Source organism: Erinaceus europaeus, chromosome 9, assembly GCF_950295315.1.
Source record: "Erinaceus europaeus chromosome 9, mEriEur2.1, whole genome shotgun sequence".
Taxonomy (NCBI): Eukaryota; Metazoa; Chordata; class Mammalia; order Eulipotyphla; family Erinaceidae; genus Erinaceus; species Erinaceus europaeus.
In genome coordinates, this window is record NC_080170.1 from 111871932 (window position 1) to 111893121 (window position 21190).

The 21190-nt window shown below is 43.2% G+C and overlaps 1 protein-coding gene across 4 annotated transcripts in view; it reads left to right on the forward strand.

The window, feature by feature from the left end:
- Window positions 1-21190, forward strand: part of DGKG (diacylglycerol kinase gamma) — a 273168-nt gene that overhangs the window by 133894 nt on the left and 118084 nt on the right. For 3 of the 4 annotated variants that reach the window (XM_007519772.3, XM_007519774.3, XM_060198557.1), the window contains one exon: window positions 6184-6248. In XM_007519772.3, the coding sequence (XP_007519834.1) occupies window positions 6184-6248 (65 nt within the window). Of the gene's footprint in view, window positions 1-6183; window positions 6249-7879; window positions 8089-21190 lie in introns of those variants that run through there. The other variant, XM_060198558.1, reaches the window with a different exon arrangement.

Consider the following 21190-nt stretch of genomic DNA (forward strand, 5'->3'; position numbering starts at 1 on the left):
GATGCCTTTGGCAAAGAGCCCTGCAAAGTCTTTTCCTCTTTGGGTGGGGTCTGGAATAACTTTTTTTTTTTACTTTTTTTTTTATTATTCCCTTTTGTTGCCCTTGTTACTTTATTATTGTTGTTATTATTGTTGTTGTTATTGATGTCATTGTTTTGATGTTGTTATTGGATAGGACAGAGAAATGGAGAGAGGAGGGAAAGATAGAGATGGGGAGAGAAAGATACACATGCAGACCTATTTCACCACCTGTGAAGGAAACCTGTAGGCGGGGAACCAGGGGGGTGGGGAACCAGGGGGGAGGCTGGAACCAGGATCCTTACGCTGGTCCTTGCGCTTTGCGCCATGTGCACTTAACCCGCTGCACTACCGCCCGACTCCCAGTTTGGAATATCTTATGGATATCCAATGCCTGCTGCCTTGCAGCAATGATGGCAATGACCACTGCTGAAGTAGACCCCTAGATGGCAAAGGATTGACCCTGAGGAATCCTCCTGGTTCTCTTGGTGCCAACAGAACCCATCCAGAAGGTGGAGCTTATGGTAAGCAGGGTAGACTGCCCTGACCTGTCCAGGAAGTGAGTAGGGCTCCATATCATCACATTCTCATCACCCACGGACATGCCAACTCCCCACCAGAGAAGAAATGAGAGAATTGGCCTTCTCCATCTCTCTGATAGCACCCGCTGGCAGGAGATGGTAAACATAGTCCTTCAGGATGATACTTCCTCTGACTTCTGTGGCCTCCTCCTCTTTATTTTTGGACTTGTAGAAATGTCAGGATGGCCAGGTATCAGTGACAGGAAGTTTGGGACTGCAAAATAATTCCTGGGCTATGTGTAACTCTGAACGCCTCAAAGGCTCTGCTTTCACTGAGCTAACAGAATGAATGAACAGCTAATCCCTTGAGTCAATGAAATCTATTTCTGATGCTAGGGGAGCCCAGGGGCCGAGGAGAGCCCACAGCGATCAGGCAGGCCCAAGCACTGCTGCCCACCGTACAGGCTGTACTTACCAGACAGCACCAACCAAGTTTCCACAGTTACGAGCTGCGTACGCACTGGGGGATTTATCAACAAGTCATCATTTTCCTTGCACACTTGGAGGTTCCTTCAGTGTCAGGCTCTTGTTTAATATCTGTGAAAGTCATAAAGGTATTAAGCCAATGAGACTCTCTGAGTCTACTCTTTTTTTTTTTCATTCCCTCAATCAGCCATAACTTCTAAGAAACATCCAAATTCCAAATGGTCTGTTTTATTGTATCCTTTATGTCTCTCTCTCTTTTTATTTTTTTTATTATTTATTTTCCCTTTTGTTGCCCTTGGCGTGTTATTGTTGTAGTTATTATTGTTGTTGTTGATGTTGTCGTTGTTAGATAGGACAGAGAGAAATGGAGAGAGATGGGGAAGATAGAGAAGGGGAGAGAAAAAGAGATACCTGCAGATCTGCTTCACCGCCTATGAAGCGACTCCCTTGCAGGTGGGGAGCCAGGGCTCGAACTGGGATCCTTACGCCGGTCCTTGTGCTTCTCGCCACATGCGCTTAACCCTCTGTGCTACCGCCTGACACCCCCCCATGTCTTTTCTACCTGGCTTATCACTGGGACTTGGTGCCTATATGACTCCACCATTCCTGGTGGCCATTTTTTTTTCTTTATCTTTTTTAAGTAGCTGTGAGAGATATAGATAGAAAAAGAGAAAGAGAGGAGAGAGACACATGCAGCAATATTCCACTGCTCATGAAGCTTCCCACCTGCAGGGGTGGCCTGGGGGCTTGAACACAGATCCTCACACATGACAACTGTGTGCTCCACTGGGTGAGTCACTGCCCAACCATTCAGCCTTTTAACCTCCATAACTTGCCAAAGTAACTTCAGCCTGCAGTGTCCAATATGGTAGCCACTAGCTACATGAGGCTATGCATATCTGAAATGGAATTTAAGTGAGAGATGTCATTAGTATACACTACACATTAAACTTCAAGAACATGGCATGAGAAAATGTCAACTATTTAATCATTTTATATTCATTACATGTTTTATAATGATATTTATTACTTTAAATAGGTCATTTAAATGTATTTAATATCTTTTCACTGTTTCAATGTGGCTGCTAGAAGATTTCTACTTTATTTCTATTGGACAGCACTCACCTAGGCATCCACTGTTTTAGAGTTCAGATAACTTATGCTTACATTTGGAAAGGGCACAAAAGTCTTCTCTCCAATGATGCACTTGGAATTTTAACTCAAGAAGGAGTAGTTGTGTGTCCATACTGTTCTTCATCTCCTCTTAACCCCACAGCTCATTGAGGACTCCAGAGACAGAGGTTGTCAAAAATGCAATCATCACTTCCATGGGTTTGTAACTCCCATCACCTCCTCACTCTTTCAGAACAGAAGTTTCATTTTGCTCTAAGTATTCCCAAGGAAGCATTTGAATCCTTGAAGCACTAGTTTCCTGAGTTTAAATGAATATCACCACTTAATGTAAATACACACAGCTTGGTGTCAGGCACAGAGAAACTCAGCAGAGGCTGAAGGTGATGCTTGACCCTTTTTGTAGTCACCAGGGAGAGAGGCATGGTCCTAGTTTTCAACAGCATTGCCTTTCCAAGAAGGAACGGTACAGGTATGGTTCAACACTGCTTTCTGTTTTGTGTCTTACCAAATACTTACATTGTCAAATTAGCAACCATGCTGAGTAATATTCTAAAGCCTGATTTTTGTAAAAAGAAACTTTACAAAACCTACTTTAAAAAAGGAAAGGGAGAGAGAGAGAATCAGAACTATCAAGAGATCCAGAGTCTGTGAACATATCCCAGAAAAAAAATACAAATATTAATAATAAAAAAAACAAGAGCCAGGATTGGGGTGGAGGATAATGAAGTATATCATATGATTGTGGTTTTTTTTCTTTTTCTTTCTCTCTTTCTTTCTTACCTTTTTTTTTTTTTACAGAAGAAAATTAGTCTGCAAAGGAACACAAGTCAATAGCTTGTTTTCTTGAATTCTAGAGAAGCACTTGACAGATGTCACCTGAATCTTATTCAGAATGTTCACTGAAACTGGCTTAGAGAAAGGAAGGTGGGCATAGTCTGGAGTGCACAGCATAGCTCCCAGGAGAAGCTGTGCAGGCTGTGTAGGCCCAGCGGACAGAAGCCTCCTGCCCACCGGTGCACCCCTTCATCCTACCCTGGCACCGCTCCCAGGAGCTATTCACAGTGGGACCCTAACCAGAACCTTCAGCTCTCCCTGTATCTTAAACTAAAACAAAAATCATTAACTAGATTTTACATGCCACATTCCCCAAGCCGTTATTTCAGCAAGCAGTGTTTGCCATCCACAAAATAAGCCCATATTCTTGACTTCCCCACTCTACTTTTCAAAAAGCAAGCTGCAGACTGAATTTATTCCTCATGATAAGCACCAGACCTATGAAAGCTTCCCTTTACTCCCTTCCTGTCCCCACCTTTCACTCATGCTTTACTTATTATACACAGCATAAGCTCAAAACAAGCTTCTTCACTGAACACTTGGGTTGTTGGAAAAATCATGACATATTTTTCTTTGCTTTTCTGTGGAAAAAAAAAAAAACATGTCATGTACTAACTACTGTATTTACTGTCGAATGTAAAACATTAATTCCCCAATAGAGAAATTTAAAAAAAAAGTCATGACTTTCCCAGCAACCCAATATATACTCACAATGATAAAAAATTAACATTTAGAAATTCTCTTTTTTATATTTATTTTCCATTTTTTGCCCTTGTTTTTTTTAATATTTTTTATTTTATTTATTTATTTTCCCTTTTGTTGCCCTTGTTTTTGTTGTTGTTGTAGTTATTACTGTTGTTATTGATATAGTCTTTGTTGGATAGGACGGAGAGAAATGGAGAGAGGAGGGGAAGACAGAGAGGGGGAGAGAAAGATAGACACCTGCAGACCTGCTTCACCTCCTGTGAAGTGACTCCCCTGCAGGTGGGGAGCTGGGGGCTCGAACTGGGAACCTTACAGCGGTCCTTGTGCTTTGCACCACCTGCGCTTAACCCGCTGCACCACTGCCCGACTCCCCTAGAAATTCTTTTATATAGTTCCCACATCAAGGAAATGAATGGCTATTCATTTACTGGAAACTCACTCTCTGGAATTTCAGTCATTTTTTTTTACCGTGTATCCTGGTAAATGGGTTCCTGAAATAGTTCATTTTCCCCCCGTTTTATTTAATAGGACAGATCAAAATTGAGAGAGAAGGACCTGAAGATTTGCTTTACCACTCATGAAGTGTCCCCCTGCAGGTGGGGAGCAGGGGCTCGAACCCAGATCCTTGTGCAGGTCCTTGCACTTAGTATTATGTGCACTTAACTGATGCACCATTGCCTGGGTCTGGTTCCTGAACTATCTGCCATAAGGCCAGCTGGTGCAGTTCACCTGGTGGAATGCACACATTATCAGGCGTAGGGCGAGGGTTCCGCTCCCAGTCCAAACGTGCAAACAGGAAACTTGATGAGCAGTGGAGCAGTACTGTAGATATTTCTTCTCTCTGTGTCTCTCTCCCTATTTCACTGTCTCTCACCTGGTATTGAAAAAAGAAAAGAAAAAACGGTCCCGAGGAATGGTGGGTTCGTGCAGGCACCAAGCCCCAGCAGTAACACTGGTGGGAAAAAACAGTTGCCGTGCAAACCTGAATCAGCTCCCTTGCTTCTGCGCCATGTCCTCACTCCAGCCCAATGAGACTGTTAAGTCTTTGCTTCTCAAGTCCACACCTGCACTTACCAGGGGTCTGAAGTAAAGGGACATTACATATTTTCCTACCAGGAAATGAGGCCGTTGACAAGGGTGAAGACCCAGTGTGGGAAGGAAACATGAGTCGACCTTTAGGCCTGAGGCTCAGGGTTGGTTCCAGGGAGAGACGTTATGGAAACAACCACAGTGTGCTGCTAGTGCATACGGGAGCTTGCAGTGGTCCATGCCGTGCTAGTGGGACTCCAAGATGTGGAGTTCTGGTAGGGGCTGGGTCGTGGAGCGCCTGAGCAAGCACACATGTTACAGTGCACAAGGACCCAGCTTCAAGCCCCTGGTCCCCACCTGCAGGGGGAAAGCTTTGAAAGTGGTGAAGCAGGGCTGCAGGTGTCTCTCTGTCTCTCTCCCTCTTTATCTCCCCTTCTCTCTTGATTTCTGACTGTCTCTATCCTGTAAATAAAGATAATAATAATAATAATAGAAGGTGTTCTGGTCAGAACATGGGGGGCCGTGACACCTGTTGTCATGGGAACATTCAGAAATGTGAGTTCTGGAGATCAGATGGCCAGTGGTGCCACAGAGGGATGTCCCAGTAGGACAATAGCACATGAACTGTGTCACTAAGACTCTTACTGACCTTAAGTGATCACCATGGAGAGATGAAGAAGCAGAATTTAAATCTCATTTTGGTGTTAAGTACTTAGCATCTTATCCAGTGCTACCAACTATTTCTACTGCTCTGAGTGATTAAGAGTTAATATATAACAGCATCTACCAACCTCAGCTTTCGGTGCTGACAGTGTACTGTAGTTATGTAAGATGTTATCATTAGGAGGCGCTGGGTGAAAGGGACACAAGAACTCTCTGTACTATTTTTGCAAGTTTTGTGGGTCTTAAAAAATATTCTGAAGTGGGACTGGGGGAGGGTGGGACTGGCCCAGCATAGAGCTGCCTTGCATTTGTGAGATCTTGGATTAGATCAATATCACTTCTTCAATTCGTTGAACAGGCTCTGCCCTCTCTCTTTCTCTCTCTCAAATAAAATACTTAAAAAGAAATTTTTTTAAAGTATTTTTTTAAAATAGCTTTATATGGTGAGACATTTCCAAAAATACACAGTCAGTCCCACTCACCAACGTCTGCAACCTTTAAGTTTCTGCAAACCTAGACACCCCACTTCACCAAGGACAGCAAGCTCTGTCCCCTGGATCTGTGGCTGAGTACAGAGTGGAAATACATACATCTCAGGAGTGCACTGGCATAGGCCCTGCAGCCATGCCCCCCTCTGTGGGCATCCTGGGTTCTCAGGGATTGTGGGATACAGTGAGAGATATACCTTCTGCTCTTTCCTCTACATCTCTGGCCATCACCACTAAATAGAGATATTCTCTCCCTCTCTCCCTCCCTCTCTCTCTCTCTCTCCCTCCCAACCCCCCTCCCCCAGGATGCTTCCATTGCACACAGATTCCATGTGATGAGAGAAAAACACCCTGAGAAATTCAACAGCAGGTAAGAAGGCCTCGCCCGCGTCTGCCCCGCCCCACAACTCCCAGTCCTCCACCTGCTCTCACCGGGTGCTCAGCCCTGCCCGCTGCCCGGGGCTATGCTTTCCTGCCACGTTGTCTCCGGAAGGAGAAGAAAAAGATGTCAGAAATCTGCTGCAGCCTCACTCCTGGCCCCTGGGAGGGAAGTGGAGGAAGGGGGAGGAGGCTTTACTGTGTGGGGGGGGCGGGGAGGATCGCCTGCTCTCCGCTCAAAGGAACCCCTCCAAGATTTAGGACTAAGAGAAGGCAGGCAGGGTGACAGGGGTCTCAGTGGTTCACAGTAGCAGGGAGGGAGGCCGAGAAACAGGTACCAGCAGCTCTAAGTCAGGGTCCTGAGGGCGTCGCCTCACCTCCCCTAACAGCAGAGGGCAGCAGAGGGAGCTTCTTGTGGGGCCTTTAGATCCCAGCCTCAGCTGGGAGCCCTTTTGTAAAGTGTATAAAAGTGGAAAGGATGGAGGACACCAGATCCCTTAGAAACTAAATCCAAGCCCTTCCTGCTGGCAGCAGATTTTCAAGGAGTGTGGTGTTGTTAAGTTGCCGTTCTTTTTTCTCCTTTCCCCTAACCTCATGGGTTCATTTCCATCCTTCCCCTCTCCCCTTTGGTGAAGACCTCTGGATTCTCTCCAGCCCTTGGGCAGATGGGTTGGGAGATTGAGGCTGAGCACGAAGGCTGTGACTTTATTTAGTCCATAGGATTTTGTTGGAAGCAGAGGCCTGAAGTTATCTGCAGGCATTTGTTTAAAGCCTCACACCTGAAGAGCTTCAGCATTTTCATCCTCACTCTTTCTCCCAGTCTGGCACATTAGCAGAGAAGTCCCTTTAGAGAACAGAAACTCACTCCATCTCCGGAGAAGTGGTCAGTGGAACCTCATAGTCGCTGATCTACCCATATTAGGGTGTACGTTCTGTTATATGCTGTTCTCTTTGCCCACACACAGACCATGCACAAACTTTCTTATACAGAATGAAAGACAGAGGAGGAGGGAGAGGGAGAGGGAGAGAGGGAGAGGGAGAGGGAGAGGGAGAGAGGGAGAGGGGGAGGGGGAGGGGAGAGGGGGAGGGGAGAGGGAGAGAGGGAGAGGGAGAGAGGGAGAGGAAGAGGGAGAGAGAGAAGGAGAGAGAAAGAGAGAGAGGAGAGATACCTGCAGCCCTGTTGCAATGCTCATGAAGCTTATCCCCTGCAGGTGGAAACACAGGCTTGAACCTGGGTCCTTGCACAACCTAACATGTGTGCTCTGCTGGGTGTGCCACCAGCTGCCCCCCCTCCATGCACACACTCTTGAAAAACTACCAACATGGGTAGTCTCAACATTCTTGCTGCTATAAATCAGTTACCCTCTCACAATCATTTTCATATATATATATATATATATATATATATATATATATATCATCACTTTAAAATATATATTCTAAAAAGCATATATAAATTCTACCTCTCCCATTCTACTCTCTTTTCAGTTACTTTTATGGACACTCATGCACATGACTCTTCTAAGATATCATATGCTTGTGAAGTACATAGAAATTCTAGTCATTAGTCTGATAGCTGACTGTCTTTTGAAAACGTTCTACAGAGCAGGCACTGTTCTGCAGGTGTTTAGGATTGGCACGAGGAGAGGCTCGCAGTCCAGTAGAGAAGATAGAACAGAAGGCAGACGTGCATAGAAATTTCTATTAAATGATGTGGATGGAGATGAACTGTAAGAAGAACAAATAAAGTTATAGAATTTGGTGTAGATGTTTCTGACAGAGATGTCTGCATCAAGGAAGAGGAAACAAGTGTGCAATGCAGATGCCCGTGTCTGCTGATTCCTGCAGCTTTGGTAGCATAAAGGTAGACTCCCATCTCCCAAGGTCTCAAAACACTTCCTGTTAAGAACCTTGAATCCACACTGCTGCTACCCTGCCTCTTGGCTCATGTTGAAAATACCCAGGAGTGCTCAATTTGTCCACTGAGAGGCAGGCAAGCAGCCATTTTCTCCGGGACTCCTTATTTAGCAGTGGAGATAGTTTTAAATAGGCAGGTGGTTGTAGTCATGGTTACTCCATTACACACAAGGCTAAACTTAGGAAGGGCCACAAGGGATAGGAAGAAAGCTTGATACCCAGGATTTGGAAATGCAAACGATATTATCAAACCAGGCTTCGTTTTACTTGGCTGAACTTAGGTTTTCCAAAAGGGTAGTTGCTGCTTGACTGGAAGCCTGTTATCGTGTAGGCCCGGGAATAGGCCCTAGGGATAATGCTGAGTTTAAATCTAGGGAATTGTAACTGTTTTGTTTTGAACAAGGGAGTGTGTGACTACTCAAGGCTAAAAATTAGTAAGGAAAGTTGCATGTTTCACATATCTGGTTTTCCGAGCTATCCTAATAAGAAATATTTGTTGTATTTTATTTATTTCATGAGATAGAAATGGGAGGAGAGAGAGGGGAAGAGGGAGAGGGAGAGGGAGAGGGAGAGAGAGAGATCAGAACAGCACTGTGGAATATCCACTGCTATGAATCAAACTCAAGACCTTATGCTTGAAAGTTCATTGTTCTGCCGCTATGCCAGCTCCCAGATAACCTAAGAGAAATCTTTAACTGAAGGTACTTCCAAGGTATCTCCTGGAACCCTGAAAACATTGTATATGAGATATAGAACTTACTTGGGCAGGGGGAGAGAAAATCCAGATTGTTCAGAAGGATTTAAGTTCAGCCCTGCAGTCCCCAAACAACTTAACAGTGTTGTTCTCGAGGTCAGGCAGTGGAGCACCTGGTTAAACGCACATGTCACAATATGCAAGGACCTGGGTTTGAGCCCCTAGTCCCCACCTGTAGTGAGGAAGCTTTATGAGTGGTGGAGCAGGGCTGCGGGTGTCTCTCTGTCTCTTTCCCTCTCTATCACCCCTTCCCTTCCCATTTCTGGATATCTCTATCCAATAAATAAAGATTAAAAAAAAAAAAAAAAGTGTCGTTCTAAAACTTCTGAATCCCAAGAAGCACCATTTTGACTCCGTTTTGGAGGTTTTAGGAACTTTTCCCTCTGTGATCTCTACATAAATTGTTGTCAGAGATAAAACTAAGATATGTTCCCCCAGAAGAATAGCTTTGTCAATGGACAGAACCAAAGATGGAAACTGAATGTGATGGGGGGAGGTCTTGAGGGCAGAGACAGGGCTGTGTTTGGAGATTCTAGCCTGTCATGGCACTGCTAATTGTTATTCAAAAGATAAAATACAAATGTTCATTGTGGCATAAGCAACGGAAGGGTCATTTATTTCAACTGAGATTCTAACATGCTGGAAAATGTTCTGAATTAGAAGAGTTAAGACATGGTCCCTACCTTGGTAATTTATTGTCTAGGAAAAATAATCTCCAAGGACCTTTTACAAAATTATTTCCACAAGCAAGTAGGTTATATGTAATAAGCTATATAATGTTTGGAAGGTTGTGTAGTACAAGACCCTCATTAATGATTATATCCCAACATTACTTGTAAATGAATTGTCTAGAGTGCAGATATAGATACTTTTCAGATACCTACTAAGTATTATAAACTAAAGTTTTTAAATATATTCAGTTATTTAAGTTCCAAAATAAATCTACCAAGTAAATATTAGCATCATGTTTTCATTAATTTACTTATTTATTGGAGACCACCAAAAATCGAGAAGTTATGGAGAAAAGGAGAGAGAGAGAAACAGCCCTGCTTCACCACTCACAAAGCTTTCCCCCTACAGGTGGGGATGGGGGCTTGAACCCAGGTCCTTGAATATTATAACATGTGTGCTCAACCAGGTGCACCACCACCCATCCGCAAATTCATATTTTTCACATAAAGAAACTGAGTCTGGGGGGGTCAGGTGGTGGCACACCTGGTTGAGCATACATGTTACAGTGTACAAGGACCCAGGTTGGAGCTCCCAGCCCCCACCTGCAGGGGGAAAGCTTTGCAAGTGGTGAAGCAGTGCTGCAGGTATCTCTTTGACTTCCTCCCTATCTCCCCCATCCTTCTCAATTTCTGGCTATTTCTATCCAATAAATAAATAAAAATTTAAAGAATTAAATTAAAAGAGGAAACTGAGTCTAGGAGAAACTAATCACATAATGAGAGTCATACATTTTTTAAGCATAGAGGCTTGTATGATTCTAAGCTAGCTCCCAACTCTTTACCACACCTGCTGTCTCCCACAGATCTCATTTAGCAAACCGCTTTTGTATATTCAATACTCTGATAGGTACTTTATACATGATAGCACTCAGTTGCCGGAATAGCTTACAGGGGTAAGTGCAACTGTCCATGTTTAGAGATGGGAAGCTATTATTGGCTTGATCCACCTTTCTGTATTCCATATGGAAAGATGCCTGCAGAGTTTCAAAGAGAGACCGTAAGTACTACACCCACCCTTGCCTTTTGCGGTATGACTCTTCCCCCTGTTCTGTGCCCACAGCAAGATGAGGATCACTGCATAATTTGCATGGCTCAGTGCAGTGTTAAAATGCCCCTTATTCAAAACTTATCAACAAGTTCAAATCAGTAACAGCAGAACATTAAGCCAAGTGTAGAGCTCTTCTAAGTGGAGGCTGATCTACAGATCTAAAGCCCATGAGCTAGCCCTGCTGGGCAGAGAGGAATTAATAAAAAGGAGACACAACTACTGGGGCTCACAAGTAGGGAGTCTGCAGTACGGTTGAAATAATGAAAGATAGGAGTCCAGTGGAGGCAGGAAGGAGGGGAACATTTTTTGGTTACTCAAATGGCAGCAGACTGTAGTAGTGGATAAGCTGGGGGTGTCACTAAAGTCTTCCAGATATCCAATTCTCCATGAGGTCTCTGTGAAGTTTTGTGTACATGGAATATATTTATATCAAAGCTACCTCAACCAGTGTCCTTGTCACTGAGTGGCCATGAAGAGAGGTCTAACTGTGGAATTATTTTGTTGGTGGTCAGAAACTCTGGGCACTTGAGGAATGTGTTATTTCAAACCCGTTGAGTGTCATCCACTTGAATATGTCCCTCAGCAGTTAAGGCTAAAGCAAACTATTTCCTGTTAGGCCCTTCAAAGGGACCGAAACAGTGCTTCATTTCAACGAGAAGCTGACCACCTTTCCCAAAAGCCCTTGGGTGATTAACAGGCTCTGGAGTGTTAGCTTTCTTGGAGTCAAGCCCATGGTGTAGCTAATGAGGGGTTCCCCAGCAGCCCTAATGTAGCCTGAGCCCTTAAGAGGTTAGAAATACATCTTGCAAATAACCAAGCACTCAACTGATATTTATAGAAGGAGGGAACAGGGTATAGTCTCAGTTGGCATCAGAACTTGGCTCTGCCACTTACTAGCTATGTGACCTTGAGCAAGTTACTAATCTCTTTAATCCTTTGCTTCCTCCTCTGAAAATTGTATGATGTCATTCAAAGTATGTAATAAACCGGTGTGTAAGTTCATAGCACACAGTAGGGTTTTTAATAAGCATTCCTTACTGAGTATTGTTGAGTGACAAAGCAGAAGGAAACCATTGTCCTCAGTTCCCAAAGCAAAGCTATTCTGGTGGAATGGGCAACTGAGATGTGTGTTCCAGGGTCTTTGTGTCATTGACTTAACCTTTAAACTTGAAAAGTTGTAGTACAATAAGATGTTGGAGAAGATGAGTCATCCATCATACATAGGATCTGTCCGAATCCCTCTCTGGGTGGGTGGGAGGATGGAACCAATTAGCCAGGATGGAGTTGGATTCTATAAGACTGGAACTCTCAAGAAAAAATCTTGAACTCCTTTTTTTGTTTTTTTACGAGAGCACAGGTCAGCTCTGGCTGATGGTGCTGCAGGGGATTGAACCTAGGACATTGGAGCCTCAGGCATGAGAGTCTCTTTGCATAACCATTATGCTATCTACCCTCGCCCTCAAGAAAATTTTTTTCACTAGCTTCAGGGACAGTCAAGAGGTAGAAGTTAAGAGGTCTGAATATTAGAGATTCTAAATTTAAGCTAAGGCCAGGTTAGAAGAAAGATAGAGGCTGGGAGTCACAGACCCCAGCCGATATGGTAACAGGAGGAATAAGGTGGGAGTGATGGGGGGAGAGTCTCAAAACAGGTGCCATATGCAGCATGGGTGCCTAGAAGTTGGAGTCATGAAGGGGACGTCACTGAGAAGATGGGAGGAGATGTGACTGCCTTTCCTGTGCTCATTGTCCTCTTACCCACCAAGCACCTCTTCCCCTTTTCATGGCTACAGCAATGTTCTTCGGTGAACAAAATTGAAGCCAGCACAGCTCAAGTCAATTCTGAAAGTGAAAGGGTCTGTGCTCTTAAATGCCTGTGGCACGCTCTGCAGTTGCAGATATAATCTTGGTCATCGTATATATACGTAAGAATTTTCTGGTTTTAAACTTACCGCTCTAAACTTGCCTTTCCAGGAGCTCTATGCAGTAGGCCAGTACTACAACCCAAAATACTTGACCTTCCCAGAGCATAGAGACACAACAGCAGGGTGAAGAGCCCTTGCTAGTAGAGTCTTAAATTCTGTTCCCTGAGTTGGGTTTTGCTTCTTCTCATTGAATACCTGACACCCAGAGAGAGACCTGTCTCAGCTACCTGGAGGTCTACACTTTGGGCACCCATTCCCCTCAGTTGGCCAAACTGTCTTTTCAAATACGTGGGATTCGAGTATGCTACGGAAAAAGGTGCTTGCGGCATTTTCTGTTTCTATTCTTGTACCTGTAGGTGTATGTATAAAGGAGACCCTTCAGGATCAAGCCCCCTAGCACCACACAGAGAGGAAAGGTCAGGCTGGAGAGTTAGCATAGTGGTTATGCAAAAAGGCTTTTATGCTAGAGGCACCCCAGGACCCAAGTTCAACTCTTAACACCACCATGGGCCAGAGCTGAGCAGTGTTCTGAAAAAAACAAAAGCAAAAAACCAATAATAATAATAATAATAATAATGAACTTCATGAGCAGTTACTTGGTTCTCTGGTGTCTCCCTCTCTCTCTGTCTCTCACCAGCTGTAGGAGAACACTGGGAGACGTTCAGTGTGCTGACATGAAGCCCCTGACAGTAGGGGGGGAAATAGTTGTGTAAATTACCAACAATACCCAAGATCAGTGAACATCAATATTTACAGAAAGCCAAATTGTTGAGATTTCCAAGCTACACACCACTACATAAGTAAATAAGTAAATGCACCAGCCTGGGATGTGGCACAGAGACTGAGTGCTGAACTTGGCAAGTATGATCCTTGGCATCATATGGTTCACCCTCTTCTGTTAAGGAATAAATCTCACAAGAAAGAACAAATAATGAGAGATATTAAAGAAAAAAACTTTTTTTCCTTTATTGGGGGATTAATGCTTTACATCTGAGTGTGAATACAAAAGTTTGTACATGCAGAACATTTCTCAGTTTTCTACATAACAATACAACCCCCACTAGGTCCTCTGTCATCCTTTTCCAGGACCTGTACTCTCCTCCCATCCACCCCAGAGTCTCTTACTTTGGTGCAACGCGCCAATTCCAATTCAGGTTCTACTTGTGTTTTCTCTTCTGATGTTTTTTTTCAACTTCTGCCTGAGAGTGAGATCATCCCATATTCATTCTTCTGTTTCTGATTTATTTCGCCTAACATGATTTCTTCAAGCTCCATCCAAGATGGGCTGAAAATGCTGAAATCACTATTTTTAATAGCTGAGTAGTATTCCATTGTGTATAGAGACCACAGCTTGCTCAGCCACTCATCTGTCCTTAGACATCTGGGTTGCTTCCAGGTTTTGGCTATTACAAATTGTTCTGCTATGAACATAGGTATACACAAATCTTTCTGGGTGGGTGTGATTGGTTCCTTAGGATATATCCCCAGGAGAGGAATTGCACGATCACAGGGTTAAGTCCATTTCTAGCCTTCTGAGAGTTCTCCAGACTGCTCTCCATAAAGGTTGGACTTTCCTTCTCGTAAGGAATAAATCTCACAAGAAAGAACAAGTAATGTGAGATATTAAAGAAAAAAAAATTTTTAAAGGAGGCCCCAACCTAATGCTTTTAACTTTGTAAGTCAGTTCTTACAGAGCAATTTACTTGGTTACCTGAATATTTCTATACTGACGGACAAAAATGTTTCATCCAAACACCTTTGGGGGAAAGTGTGGAAAGTAAAATGAAGAAATGTGGGTTCATGTTTTTTTTGCTAGATGCTCATGATTAAGCAAATACAGAGAACCAGAGGGGGGTGTGTGTGTGTGTGTCTTCTTTGTTTACAGTCATCTTTAATTATTTGCAGAAGTGAAAGAGGAGCAATGTAGATCATTTAAAGCTGGGAATGGCCAAAGATTTTTAGGAGAGTGTTATTAATATTTGTGAGCATGTCTGTCTGCCCTAAAGATTTACATTTTACGGATCAAGTGGTGACGAACCAGGTTAAGCGCACATGTTACAATGTACAAGGACCCAGGTTCAAGCCCCCAGGCCCCATCTGCAGGGGGAAAGCTTCACAAGTGGCAAAGCAGTGCTGCCGGTGTCTCTTTGTCTCTCACCCTCTCTATCCCTCCCTTCCCTCTCGATTTCTGACTGTCTCTATCCAACAAATAAATAAAGATAAGAAAAAAATTAAAAGGGGCTAGGTGATGGTACACCTGGTTGAGCGCACATGTTACAGTGCTCAAGGACCCAGGTTCGAGCCCCTGGTCCCCACCTGCAGGGGGAAAGCTTCACGAGTGGTGAAACAGGGCTGCAGGTGTCTCTCTATCTCTTCCCTGGTCTACCTCCCCACTCCTCACGATTTCTGGCAGTCTCTGTCCAATAAATAAAAAAAAAGATAATAATTTTTTTTTAATTTCAATTTTTAAGGAGGTCAGGCAGTAGCACAGTGGGTTAAGCGCACATGGCACGAAGCACAAAGACCAACGTAAGGATCCTAGTTCGAGCCCCCAGCTCCCCACCTGCAGGGGGGTCGCTTCCCAAGCAGTGAAGCAGGTCTGCAGGTGTCTTTCTCTCCCCCTCTCTGTCTTCCCCTCTTCTCTCCATTTCTCTCTGTCCTATCGAATAACAACGACATCAATAACAATAATAATAATCACAACAACGATAAAGCAAGGGCAACAAAAGGGAAAAAATGACCTCCAGGAGCTGTGGGTTCGAGGTGCAGGCACCAAGCTCCAGCAATAACACTGGAGGCAAAAAAAATTACATTTTTAATAGTCTGATGAAATCACAGTGACTTTTAACATTTCCTTCATTTTCCTCCTGGTTCTCTAGTCAGTGGAGGAGCAGACAACCCTGTTTCTCAGACTGGCACACACGGGTGTATCATGGTGTATAATGGCTTCCTGCAAAGTCGTCAGTCCTCCCAGAGCCATTCTGTACTATAACTTAGCAGACCTTTCCTTCTAGCCAGACTAGAATTTTAAAAAAGGTGTGATTCATGTCAACAAAGAATGGAATCAGCTTATGATAAAAACAAACTATGTTTTCAAGTGTTTAAGCCAGATAATATAAAAGTTATCAGTACTTATTAATTTATTGATTTCTAGAAATATTTCCATCAAGAGCTCACACTGTACTGTTTAATTAAGTTCAAAAGGACTGAGGTTAGCATGATAACCTCATGGAAGAGAGCCAAAGCACACAAATCCTAAGAACTGGCTGGGTCCTCAAGTGGGTGTTCAAGATTTGGCTGTTTCCCGAAGAGGAAGTACTGGAACTTGAAAACATGTCTCATAAAAGTAAAAAAAAAATTTTTTAAAGACTAAATTTAGGATTGTTTCATCCAAAGGAGAGAAAACTTAAGGAGAGATTATTGTGGGCCTCAAATTTCTGAAAGATTGTTTTCACAAAAGAAGAACTGGATTGTTTACATGCTAGATCAATAGGAAAAGTGGACTTATTTGAGCCTCTGAATAAAAGAATTCAATCTTACCCTTTGGAGCCATCCTCAGGTACAGGAAGCTTTGCTTGGGGAGTGAGTTTTCATCTTTTCTTCTGAGACCAGTGTTAGCCCCCAGTCATTTTAGAGCTCCAATGGAGACATGTATCCAAGAGTGAAGCTTCTAGAGTCAGACAACCAGTATTCAAATGCTGGAGTTGTCATTAATCTTTTTTTGCCTCTGGGGTTATTGCTGGGGCTCAGTGCCTGCGCTAAGAATCTGCTGCTCCTAGAGGCTTTTTCCTTTTGTTGACCTTGTTGTTTATTGTTGTTGCTGTTATTAGTGTTGTTGTTATTGTTGTCATTGTTGGATAGGACAGAGAGAAATGGAGACAGGAGGGGAGACCAAGAGGGGGGAGAGAAAGATAGACACCTGCAAACCTGCTTCACCACTTGGGAAGAGACCCCTCCCCCTGCAGGTGGGGAGTCAGGGGTTCGAACCCGGATCTTTACAAGGGTCCTTGCGCTTTGTACCATGTACACTTAATGCACTGCGTTACCACTGGGCCCCCCCCGTCACTAATCTTTTACATGTGACATTGGCCAGCTTACTCTTCCTAACGTTCAGTCTGATCACCTATGAGATATAATAATGTACTAGCTTTCTTTGGCTACTGTAACACATCTGCCATGAATTTAGTGGATTAAAACAACACACACTGACTACATAATATTTCTAGAAGTAAAAAGTATCATGTAGGTCTCCCTGAGTTTAAAAAATTGAGGTGTTATCAAATTTCCATTGATTCCCGGAGGTTCTAGATAAGTCTCATTTTCCTTGTCTTTTCCTGCCTCTAGAGATCACCCACATTCCTTGATGTGCACCTTTCATCTTTAAAGCCAACAACAGCCAGTTGAGTTTTTCTTACATGGCATACTTGTAATCATTTCTCTTCTGCCATCCTCTTCCTCTTAAAAAATGGGGGGGGGGGTGGCAGATGGTGGTACACCCAGTAAAGCAGACACTTTTCCATGTGTGAGGATCTGGGTTCAAGTCCCTGCTCCCCACCTGCGGTTGGGGGAGAGCTTCCTGAATGGTAGAACTACAGGTATCTTTCTCTCTCTCTCTCTCTCTCTCTCTCTCTCTCTCTGACTCTTCCTCTCTATCCTTTCTATATCTCTCTCTCACCCTCTGTTTTAAAAGTGGCCTCCAGAGGAGGCAGGTGACAGTACACCCATTTGAGCACATTATGTTACAATGTGCAGGGATCCGAGTACAAGCCCCCAGTCCCCAGCTGCAGAGGGAAGCTTCATGAACTAGCACTGAAGGAGTGCTGCAAGCGTCTCTATGTCTCTCTCTCCTCCTCCGCCTCCCCCTACCCTCTTGACTTCCCTCTTTCTCTATCCCATAAATAATAAATTAATTAATTAAATATTTTTAGAGGGAAAAGATATGGCATCCAGTAATGGTGGAGCTGTACAGGCACCCAACTCCAAGGTTAACCCTAGTGGCAAAATAATAATAATAATAATAATAATAATTTTAAGTTAAAAAATGCTATGATTACATCAAACCCACTAAGTGAATCCAGGATAACCTCCCTACCTCAAGGTCAGCTGGTGGCAACTGTTTTCCCTGTACCGTATACTATATACTCTGCCATAGTCACAGTCAGAGACCCAGGGACGGGAGCATGGATATCTTCAGGACATGTTCTGCCTACCACCAGTCCCTTACTTATTACTTATTTTCAAAGTAGAGTGAAACAGGGCATTCAAAATGTTTATCCCAGGGCCTTGGCACATTAGTACTATTATTAGTAGTGTTTGTACTAGTACAAAGACAGATTCTGCATCAGATAGTAGTCATGCTAGATGACTCAGAAGTTCTGAACCTCTGAGATTCGGTGATTGTCTACAAAGGATAGATAGATACTTATTGGCCAGGATCTCAGTCATCAGTGTAGCATGATTTTTCTCTTCATTGTGATAGTGTTTCCAATAAAGCATCAACACATTCATCATTATGTAATTTAATAATAATGATAATAATATATATAGTATGCTTGCAGAGCACACTGCAGTGTGGTTATAAATAATGTTGTGAAGTTCAGTCAAGTTATCAAGAACAATCACTCAGCCCCATGACACAGAACTGTAGACTCACCAGTCCCATACATTACTACGGTTTACGTAGCACAACTCGCTCAGTGTGTTCATCTTTATTTAGTTGAAATTTTAAGTTAATCTAGATGTTAAATTTTTGTTTTCACTTAAAATTCAGCAGAACTCCTAAAGAATTAAATTGTATAGCTTTTAGTTTAAATGTTAATGTCTTGACAAAGCCGTGCTCTTTTTCAAACAACTTTTCTCTACATAAGTAATTAAGAATGACGGTAAAGAAATCGCATCTACTTCCCACGACATAAGAACAATATTATGATACGTTTTTCTTCAGTATCTCCACTGTACAATTTTATTTACTTGAGATCACACTTCATATGCTGCTTTAAAACCATATTAACACGATAGCACTTGCAGGTTATGAAGGAAGATGCTGTAAAGGAGCTGATCAGATCAATTTATCAGCTGTGACAGTTTTATTAGTCTTTACCAATGTAAAAACTCTCACAGATTTCATTCAGTTACAGGAAGAGTTCTCAAGACATCATCACTCAGGTCTCTTTGCAAATGAAATCACTATTTGATATACAGCTCTATTTTTTTTTTTTTTTTTTTTTTTGCCTCTGGTGCTAGTGGTGGGGCTTGGTGCCTGCACTATAAATCCACTGCTCCTGGCAGCCATCTTTTTTCCGTTATTGTTGTTGTTGTTGTTGTTGTTGTTGGATAGGACAGAGAGACATTGAGAGAGGAGGGAAAGACAGAGAGGAGGAGAAAAAGATAGACACCTGCAGACCTGCTTCCCTACTTGCGAAGTAACCCCCCTGCAGGTGGGGAACCTGGGGCTCAAAACGGGATCCTGCACTTGACTCTGTGAGCTTAACCTGGTCCGCTACCCGCCCGGTCCTTTCAGCTTTACTTTTTTTTTTTTTTTTTTTGCCTCCAGGGTTACCGCTGGGACTTGGTACCAGAACCACAAATCCACTGTTCCTAGAAGCTATTTTTCCCCTTTTGTTGCCCTTGGTGTTTTTTTTTTTTTTTTTGGTTTTTGTTCTTTGTTTTTATCATTGTGGTTACTATTGTTGTTGTTATTGGTATCATTGTTGTTGACAGAGAAAAATCGAGTGAGGAGGGGAAGACAAAGAGGGGGAAAGAAAGATAACCACCTGCAGACCAGCTTCACCACTCATGAAGCCACCCCCCTGCAGGTGGGGAGACGGGGGGCTTGAACCGGGAATCCATAGGCCGGTCCTTGCACTTCATGCTATGTGCACTTAACCCGCTGCGCTACCACCCAACCCCCTCAGCTTTACTTTTATGGAGGGTAAATAATAAGTATCACAGTTTCCTATCCTATACACAATTTTGCTGTATCTGAAAAAGCCACTGTGTTTCGTGTGACCATGAGAAACATTATAAATTGCCTGTCAACTCTATAGTGGTGTTGCTTCTTAAGCCTGTCTGGCTATAGGTATTTATTGCAGTGCTTAGAAAGGTGATCTCCCAAGGACCAGGTGGTGATGCACTCACTACAGTGCACATATTACCTACCATACCTGGAGACCTGACTTCAAGCTGCTGGTTCAAGACCCTCAGCAGAGGGAAAGCTTCAGAAGTGATGGGGCAGTGCTGCCTATGTTTCTCTTCATCTCTCCCTCACTCTTTTCTCTATAAAAACAAACAAGAACAAAACAAAAAAGAAAAAAAAGTGGCCAGCAGGAGTGGTGGATTCATAGTGCATGCACTGAACCCCAGTGATAGATAACCTTGGTGGCAGGGGAAAAATGCTTGATGTTATTCCCAACATAATCTTTGCTCCAACCCTCTTACGGACCATTTATCAAATGCTTTCAATACCTTAATATTTATCATTCTTACTATTTTGCCACAATGATTATCTTTGGGGGTTGCTACTGGCATAGCTCCATCACTCCCAGCAGGCTTTTTTTTCCCTTTACTTAAAGGGTGAAAAGTAGAAAGAAAAGAAAGACAGAACAGAGACACCACAGCACCATTCCACTGCTGCTAGAACTTATTCCCTTACTCCTCTGTGGTTGTCTGAGTCTTGAAGCCAGGTCCTTAACGCATGGCAAAGTGTGCGCTCTACCCAGTAAGCCACTTTCCAGCCCCTGTAAATATTATTTTAACTGGCACAACGTTCCAAGAATAAGAGAAGTATTACTGACTCATTTTGCAGGTGAGAAAATGAAGACTCAGAGATTATACAGCTTGCTCAAGAACAGACAACTAATTAATGGAAGCTACCATTCAAAACTAGTATTTTCCCAGGACCTCCTGCCCAGAGTTGTCTATGTGTTTTGTCCTACTGCTGCCACACAAAAACCCAGCTCCATTTCATCACATTGAAAACTCACCTACTTAGCTTTCTCAGGGCCCTTTTTTAAAACTCTCCTCAAGGCCTTGCTCAGCTGTATCATCTGCTTCCTCCTCCATTACTCTTACCTTCCCCACAGATGGCCTTAGTTCTGCAGTGTAGCATGACATCTTTCAGTCATCACCTACTTCTTATTTCAAAATGCAGTCCAACATAGTTTAGCATCCCCTTCCTGTCTTTTAGAACCCAGCTAAAAGGTATCGGGCGTATTTTCTCCCACTGTGATGTTCCCTCTTTGTCTCTGCTGCCATTGTTCTAATACCAAACTTTTCTCTTTCCACCTCATCCATAAGTCTGTTCACTCACAGGATCTGAACCACTGGGAGACCCACTGATCTAAACCAGAAAAGCAGTGTTAAATGTATTCCTCCATTCAGTCAGAAAGGCTAATCTATTTCATGCTCATTTTGTGCTCATCTGAGAAGAAATCAGGATTACAGTACCTATTTCCAGAGGCCCAAAGCTGGGAAGATGAACTGATAGAGAAGTGATTGATGGGGGGGCTGGGTGGTGGTACACCTGGTTGAGCGCATATGTTGCAATGCACAAGGAACCAGGTT